At 28.3% G+C, this 9,200-nt stretch overlaps 1 protein-coding gene across 1 annotated transcript; it reads right to left on the bottom strand.

Moving 5' to 3' along the window:
• Positions 1-1,837: 1,837 nt before the first annotated feature.
• Positions 1,838-8,919, bottom strand: LOC100568736. The gene is made up of 5 exons (XM_016806562.2): positions 8,678-8,919; positions 5,680-5,802; positions 2,809-3,353; positions 2,040-2,118; positions 1,838-1,953 (listed from the first exon to the last, which is right to left on the bottom strand). The coding sequence occupies exons 1-3, from the start codon at positions 8,770-8,772 to the stop codon at positions 2,816-2,818; spliced, it is 756 nt and encodes a 251-aa protein (XP_016662051.1). The 5' UTR covers positions 8,773-8,919; the 3' UTR covers positions 1,838-1,953; positions 2,040-2,118; positions 2,809-2,815.
• Positions 8,920-9,200: the final 281 nt, after the last annotated feature.

Raw genomic sequence — 9,200 nt, 5'->3', positions numbered from 1 at the left:
ATAAATTCTTCTTTTTCTACATCCTCTCTTCATTTGTTTCCTAAATTTGAACTTCGTATTTTAATATAAATGTCAGTTTGAACATTTTTCAATACTTCAACAAATTGTATGATGAATAAAACATGCCATTTAATTTCGAGTGAAACGATTCACATGCGTTGGTGGTACGCATTAACGAGTTTGAGAATTCGGCCAATATTGATGGTTGAAATTTACTATCCAATGAAATATATTTTTTTTCAAAGTAATTAAAAAAATTATCAACTCATAAAAACATTTATAAACCTAATCGGGTTTTAAAAATGAAAGACCAAAGAATAATTTCAAAAATTTTCCAACTTCAGATTTATTTTTAAAAACTGTAGACAAACCAAGACTTTGAATTTTTCTCCAGATTGATTGTCCTAGGTGAAATCTACAGCCTTTGCGTATATAACATCAGGAAAAATATCCAAAACTGCTGAGTGTATAGCTTGTTCAAAGTCGGCATAAATTATATTTGGTGCAAAATTTAAATTCAAATCGTTCATTTTTTCTAATAAACTAATAAACGCATTTTTATATGTTGATATAGTCTTGCCCGTTAATAAAAAAAATACTAAAGGAGTGTAGGTAGTATTTTTAGCACCATAAATAATAAATAATTGATAGACAAGTTTAGGGCAACTTTTAAATGTGCCATCAATATATAAAGTTTTACACTCACTAAAAAATTTTAAATTTGTCGTCGTTGAAAATGCTTTTTTCGGTGTTATTTATTAATAAAAAAATGTCATCCTTATTAGTTTTTATCTCACCCAAATTGGTAGACGCCAAATGCAACTCTTCCAAATTTTTAGGCAATTTTGGAATTATGCTCGACCGACACTAGCATAAGCGTTTTGAACAAGTTACAAGACCACCTCTTAACATTATCATTTAAAAATGTTTGAAAAGAAAATTTGTATCCATTAATACAATATAATAATTTATTTTTTTCACTAAACATTTTAATTATTTCAAGATCTTCCATTGTATAAATAAGAATATATAAAAATACGATAATTTGTCGAACCTGGAATGTCGAAGTGTGACTGATGCTAACATGAACAAAATTAATTTCCAACAGTAAATCGTAAGGTTGTATTTACAGATAAGATGTCGATAATTGAGATTATCTATATGAGTTTATTAACTTGTGGACGCAATTCATACAATATGTTGCGAGAAAACCGCGGACGCATTTCGATAATGTGTCGATTGAGATTATCTATATTATGAGTTTATTAACCTGTGTACGCAATTCGTACATGACGTGGCGAGAAAATCGCGGACGCAACTCGGATGTGTCGTGAAAAAAAAACCACGGACGCAACTCGGACAAAATATAATTTAGGGACGCAATTATTCGAATGCGCCGTTATATACATGTAAACACTATCTCCTAATGATATTTTACTTGCTTTGAGATATTTTTTTTTCGTACTTTTTCTTTGAGTTTCCTAGATATTTGAACCTATCATAATAGAATCAGTCCAAAGAATGATTTTTTCTTTACTAACAAATATAGAGGGTATATCAAGAAACAAATATATAATTTATAAATACTAAAAATTAATTTATTTAGGTGCTTCCTCTCTCTGGAAAAACAAAAAATTACAATTGAAGATAAAAAAAAAAAAAATATAAAAAATCCTAAAAACTATGTAGTAATATTACTAATTAGATTAAACATAATAGTTATCAACTGTAGTATTAATTATACAAACTTAATAATCAATATTATAATATATAAAGGTATTATCCAATTTTTTTTAAAATAAAAATAAATTCAAGAAAAACTTTTTAATATAAATATACAACATTGAAATTATAATTATTATATATGTATGTAGGTAAAGGAATGTTTACGGTAGAGTATGCTTAGCAGTCAATCACAGTCATTTATATGACAGGTACATACTTGTCAAGTTCCTGAAAGAAGAAATAAAGACATTAATTATATTATTATATAACAACAGTATATTTATTTAACAAATATATTCAAAATATATTATTACTTGGCAGCTACAGGAACAATATTTCACCGTTGTTGTCTTGTATTTTTCTTGTAGAGTTGTTACAATCTTTTGCATAGCACTAAAAAAAATAACAACAAAAATATTTTTAGAATATTAAAAATTTTATGATTTTTATAAACTTATATGCCTCTCAATTAAAATTCAGACTAGTAGTTTCTGAGTAATTAAAATATATATATTAAGAATAATATTTCACAAATATGGTTTTACAAAAGTATAAAATGTATGTAATGTATAATGTATAATGTATAATCTAAAACGGATTATTCATATTATACAGTTTTTACAAATAATCAAATGATAGTAAATTATTATTAATTACTATACCTACCTACTTTTTATATCATTATAGTTCCAAATCTTCCAAACCAATATTATGGACCTAATATTCTTTTAAAACAATTTACAGGAAAAAAGGGTGGATCTCATTTACAGAAAAGAAGAAGTTAGTTATAATGAAAGTATAATATAGCTTATTTTCATTTTACAGAATATTTTTAGAAAAATTAGTCAATGAATGATTATATAGCTGGTAGCCTAAGTAGTCGTAAATTTAAATAATTTGGTTAATAAGTTTAACATTTAACCATGAATTATTTGGTTTTTAGTCACTTAGGACCATTCTCTATTTGTGACTCGCTATTGTATACCATAAATATTGATAATTTTAATATAAATTTTCAATTTCAGTTAGATTACCTCTTACATTATTTTTGACATATTTTATAGGATGTTTAATTCCACTTACTTTGGTACTATCTGAACTCTGAAGATGGTTTAGGCTGTAGAGGTTTAGCAACTGCTAACTTTTTCTGGCGATTTGTTGGATGTTTGGATTTATTATCAGGAGAAATCATTTTCATCCACCTAATGTAATTATTTTTATCCATCATTTTCTTGGGATCGATGACCCAGATCCTTGGTTTTAGATTTTTATCTGAGGAATTTGCAGATTCAGTAAATTCATCACAATCAATTAACATAGGTATCTCCTTAGCATTGGTAGAAGCAATATTTTCTTTATTGGATTTTAATGCAGACTTGAATTGTGAATTAAATTTATGAGTTTTACGCTCTCTAGATAATTTACATTTCAAAACATCTACTCCATTTGTATCTAACTTCTGCTTTTTTTTAGGAGGCTCGCTATCTATAGATGTATTTCTGTTTTTAGATGTTTTAACGACTGTTGACTTTTTCTCATCTTTAGATGTTATATTGGTTTTACATTTCTTATCTTGTTTTGATGCATTATCATCTTCTTTGAGTGTATCCATATTCTTAATTAAGCTCCTAAAATGAATAAAAATTATAAACTTAAATAAGTGTTTTGAGATAAGTCATAAGTATCATATTAATATTCAAAATATCTATGTATTCAAATATAAAATATTTGTATTACTAATATTTTATATGACTCTAACTTTGTTCAATTCGTTATTTAATATTCGGGGTATGGTGTTCAACATTTATCTTAACTTTTCCGTTGCCCAGAATAAAAATTCTGCTTCGCAGCAGTACATTTTCAATGATAGATAGATTGCGGTAGATTGCGGACCCCATGATGTTTGTACGTAAGTGTATGATTTAACTCTAAAATATCAAAGTTATACCAAGTTTGTTGTTTTTACTTAATTCCACCTACGGTGGATTAATATAGTCAAACTATACAAAATCCTATCCTAACCTAACCGTACTAAAATCCAATGAATAAAAAAAACAAATTTAACCCTTTGTAAATTAACCTATCTTCTTCCCAGAGATTTAATATACCCACAAACATTAATTTATATTCATATATATATATATATATATATATCTAACTATATAAATACACAGCCTATAACTATACAGATTAAACTCTGGAACTACCTACTTATCAGATCTTCTTGTATATATTAATGTATAATGTATATTGACAAAATATAATAATACAAATCAACAAACATGCCTGATTAACCAATAGCAACCTATATATTATACACCGGTGGATTTTCCTAAAATTTTCTTTCATATTATAAACCTTCTCGGCTTCTCCGTAAAATACTCTTTCGTTAAAAAAAATCAAGAACATCTGATAAGTAGTTCTAGAGTTAAGCCTGTACAGAGATTTTCATTTCACATTTTTAGTTAGATATTAATTATATTATTATAATTTTTATTTAAAAGTAAAGCAAATAGTAAATTATATTTTTTTATCATATATTTTTATTATTACTATTATTATTATTATTATTATAATAGCTTTAAAAGTGTAAAAATTTCATCAAGATCGGTCCAGTAGTTTTGGAGTTTATCCTGAGATTGTGACACGAGATTTATAGATATTTTTATATATTATATAAGAAAGATTTATAGATTCTATAAGAGTTCAGTACAATTATTTATTTAAAGTACAAATTACATTTAAATATAAATCATCAGTAATGTGATGAATTGTACAAAAATTGAACCAAAACAAATGCTTAATAGGTTAATTGATAGGCTATAATGTAGTGTCCGGTCTACCCGCTCTACAAGGTATTTAAAATACGGTTTAATCGAAATGTGTATAAGCACTCGTCATAATAATTATATTATTAAAAAGACTTTAAGAACTAATGGATGGTTCGAGAACAATTTTTTAATGATTAAAAGAGACAAATGCAACTTGGCTCAATTATCTATTCTGATAGATAGCTGGTGATGATGGAAATCTCAAATAGGATATTCCCAGGAAGTGGTAAATCACAGGAAAAAGTTGTTATTTTGAAAGTAAAAACAGTGGCGATAAAACCGTTCAGACTCGACGGTGAAAATACCGCAGTATAGCCGGAATCTTACAGATGAAAATACTCAAACAATTAAAAATTGGACTTCGTGTCCTCATGTATATAATTTTTATTATTCGTCATAGTTTTATCAAATTAATATTTAAAAAGATTTTAGTTTTTGAAAGTGGTTTGGAATAGAAAAATTGAATACGCTAAGAATACGTTAAATCAAAAAAGTTTGACTTCAGTTTGGTTTGTCCTCAAAATGTAGTGTTCGTGTTACATATAGTGATCACTAGCACCTACTTACAGTGAAAGTCTCGTTCACTAAATATGAACGTAAATACGTGAACGAGACGTATGTGTCCCCAGTTCCCCACCCCCTCCCCACATTGGAATTTTCAAATTTTTTTTCGCAAATATTTAGCATGTAATTAGCATGTATTTGCACGACTGGTCCTGTAACTCTATCGTCATCCGTTGGTTCGCAAAATCCGTTTTCCTAATTCGCACGTATCCTCTCCCCCTGACTTCGCAAAATACTTAGAATTTCAAAATTGTTTCTACGCCAATATTTAGCATGCGTTTCCACGGTTGGTCCTACAACTCTACTTGGAATTCCAAAATCGTATCTAGGCCAATAATTAGCGTAGAAACGATTTTGAAATTCCAAGTATTTTGCGAAGTGGGGGGGGGGGGCTGGGGGGGAGACGTGTGAATTAGGAAAGCGGATTTAGCAAATACATGCTAAATATTTGCCAAAAAAAATTTAAAAATTCTAATGTAGAGGGGAGGAGCTGGGACATGTACGGCCATGTGTGAACTGTCCACTAACCACTTATATATAAATATAAAAATAAACTTACAATTTATAATTTGCAATGTCTTCTGAAGTTAATTTTACCAACAAAACTTCACATTTATTACAAAAAACATCGTTAAACAAGCTATCGATATACTTTTTGGTATAATACGAAGGCATTTTTGTTCTGAAAAAAAAAGCAAAATATTAGTATGAGATAAGAAATACAATGTTCAAGTTCAAGGTATATATTTTAAATAGGTTATAATTTTTGTTAAAAAAATAGTTTTTGCCTATTTAACAACTAATACTGTTTTTAACCTCTATAAATATTGAAAGTTAAATTTCTATGAATGAAGTTTTAATATGAACATGTATCTTAAATAGGTACTATCATTCTGTCATTAATTTACAAGCATTTTTATTAGAGTTGAACACAATTTAAGATGTACTGGTTGCTCAACGGTCAACGGAGTATAATTTTTGATGCCTAGTGTTTGTCCCTGATTTTGGACTGCGAGAAGTTGTTAATATCATGATGGATATATTTTTAGATTCTAAGCGGAGCGATGAATGACAAATGTATTGATTTTACAATGTGTGTTTTTTTTTCGTGTCTGTCGTCATCGTCTGGGGCAGTAAGCCAGTAACACTGGTTCGATTTTCTTCTAGTTAAAACATTATAAATTTTTCAACTTTTATAGCTAAGGATTGACACTTTAAAACAAGGTTCTACGTAAATAGGTAAATAAATTACTTTATTCACAATAATATCATCAAATATACTTAGTTATATATCATAAGTAAGTATTATTGTTTTGTGTATAAACTAATATGTATGATCATATGAATTTTCTAATATTTCTCATACTATTAATTAAATCCGCATTCCAGATAGGTGTTTAAAATTATTATACTTTTTGATGAATACCTAATTTATCAGGAACCGGTACCAAAATTATTTGGAACAGATACTTTTATTATTTTTTTATCAAAAAATTAGAACCGAACCGGAATAGTTATTTTATTTTTGGAGAACCAGTACCGGTACCGATACCGATAAATTGAAAAGGTTTCAGTCCTTAAATACAAGATTCCTCATAAGTTTGTCTAAAAACCTTTATCAAAAAAAAATAATGTCTTATACCTATGTCTACAAGAAAGTCAAATTAAATTTTTATGAGCGTTTCAAGTTTATATTTTTACAACATAGCAATATTCACTCAATTTCTCATGTAGCAATTTTCTTATTTTGTTGCAATTCAAAAATTAATTCATACCATATTATGTTTATTTTATTAATTCTCATAGGTACTTGATAACATTTTCAAAACATTTATTTAAGGGGGCTGGAGCGTGATTTATTTTCGGTCGAAAACATAGCTCACGACTTCAATCACTACGCCCAATATAATGTTCCGATATTAATTTTGAAAGCAAATTTGAATTTGTCCCTATAAAACGTGATCAGTACTACGAATTACGCAAACTAACGTTCATTTAATTTCAACCTATACACAAGACCCAGATAAACAGAAATATAAAATGCCTAGTTTTTACTCCTTAGAATTGATTAGGTTTATTATATTGATTAGAGGTTATATTATATAAATTACTTTATTTACAATAATATCATCAAATATACTTAGTAATAACTAATATCATAGGCTGACTGACCGTTTTCGCTCAGAATCGTTTTATATTATTGAATTCAAATTTAACACCATCCATTACAGTGACCCAATGTAACATACTGTACAGCGGAGCGACACCTATTTTTCCATCTTTTTTTTTATTTGTTTCTGTTTACGCGACAAGTACCTAGTCTAAATAATACTTCGATTTTCCCCTTCAGTATCTAATCTGGTGGGAAAGTGAATCTGGTTGATGCATTAGGCCCATTAGGGAGGTTAAAATTCTAAGTAGTTTTCAAAAGCGCCGGAAAAACAAAAAAAAAAAATAAGGAAAAACGGGAGTTTCTATAAAAAATCGGTTTTCGACAAAATCTATTTTGGTTTTTGTTGCAACTCTAAAACAAATGACTGTTACGTAAAAAAAAAATTAAAATTTGTTATAGACGCCGAGCGTCGAAGTCAAGTAGCGTTGCGCGTCAGCATAAACGTAGAATTGCAAACTTTGAGAAGGCTTATAAATTCTAAAATAATAGTTTCCGTTAAAAAAAATGTACATTATCGTTTTTAGCATAACAAACAAGTTGTTAAAAAAAAAATTGAAAATCTTAAACCCATTAAATATGCAGTAAAGATGCAAAACATTTTTACATAAGCTTCAATAATCTATTACGATTCGTAAAGATTAGTGACGAAAATTCAAAAATACGAAAAGGAAAAATATTGGTACAGTTAGGTTACCTACATAAGAATCCGCGCTCTACTAACTTCAGTCATAATAATATAACAACACAAAAATAACACAGAATACGAGTATACAACGCCAGTATATAGCTTAAACTACTACAATAATAAAGATTTAGTGAGCAATCCTATAAGATTTTTTGGTATATTTCTACTTTACCGGTCAACCTTTTTTTGCGTTTTTTTTTTTAAACTTATGTAGTTAGGTACGCTGAAAACGTCGGTGAAATCCGAATATGGCGAACGGACTTAGTTTTGAAGTTATGGCCTAATGAAGTTCACTATTTCGGAGCGCAGCGACGAGTGCCGTAAAACGTATAATCACTGCCTGTACGCTATAATACTACGACATAACATAGATTTAAATCGTTTAACAATTTTTGTGCCGATACACGCGTAATCACTGCAGCTTTGAACTTCCATAACTTTTGAACAGTAAGTTTCCGGGAAATTCCAGGGAAAAACAGTTTTGAATTCAGCATAAAAACTACGTATTTAGCATAAAAAAAAATTGAAAAAAAATGGGTGTCCGGTAAAGTAGATTTGTTCCAAAATAGCAAAATAGTGAATTTCATTAGCCCATAACTTCAAAACTAAGTCCACGCGCCAAATTCTGAATCCACCGTCGTTTTCAGCGTAATTAACTACATAAGTTTCAAAAAAAAAAATTAAATTAAATTAACTTACGTATACTTGTGATTGCTGTTGTGGTCTTGTTGGTTGCTGGCTTCAGTTGCTGGCGTCAAATTGATTGAATGATGCGCAGAATTCGTATACCTCATCACCCCACTACAATATCATACAAGGATAAATTAAGCTTTGTGTAATCGTGTGAAAGACAATATGAAAATGGATAAGATAGACGGACATAGTCAGCGACGTTTATAATATTAAATATAGATTATTAATCTATATCATCGGCCCTATAATAAGTAATAACCAACGATAAGATAATAATATTTCAATATTAATATTAATGTATTTAAGTAGTTATTTAAAAATGTCAATCTTTTTATATCAGCTGATTTTATCAATCTTATAAAACAATAAAATTGTCAATAATAAATTGTTAAAATATAATATATAGTTCTAAATTTAATATTTATTTTATTAACCGAGTACAACATGTAACTAAGATTTTGGCGCTTTCGTACGATACAACTTTTTTTCTAAGATAAATACTGGTGCAGATATAGTGGTAAACGGTAAA

The sequence above is a fragment of the Acyrthosiphon pisum genome, chromosome A1 (genome assembly GCF_005508785.2).
Source record: "Acyrthosiphon pisum isolate AL4f chromosome A1, pea_aphid_22Mar2018_4r6ur, whole genome shotgun sequence".
NCBI lineage: Eukaryota > Metazoa > Arthropoda > Insecta > Hemiptera > Aphididae > Acyrthosiphon > Acyrthosiphon pisum.
The sequence above is the reverse complement of the archived record's forward strand: the minus strand, read 5'-3'. Positions and strand labels throughout refer to the sequence as shown.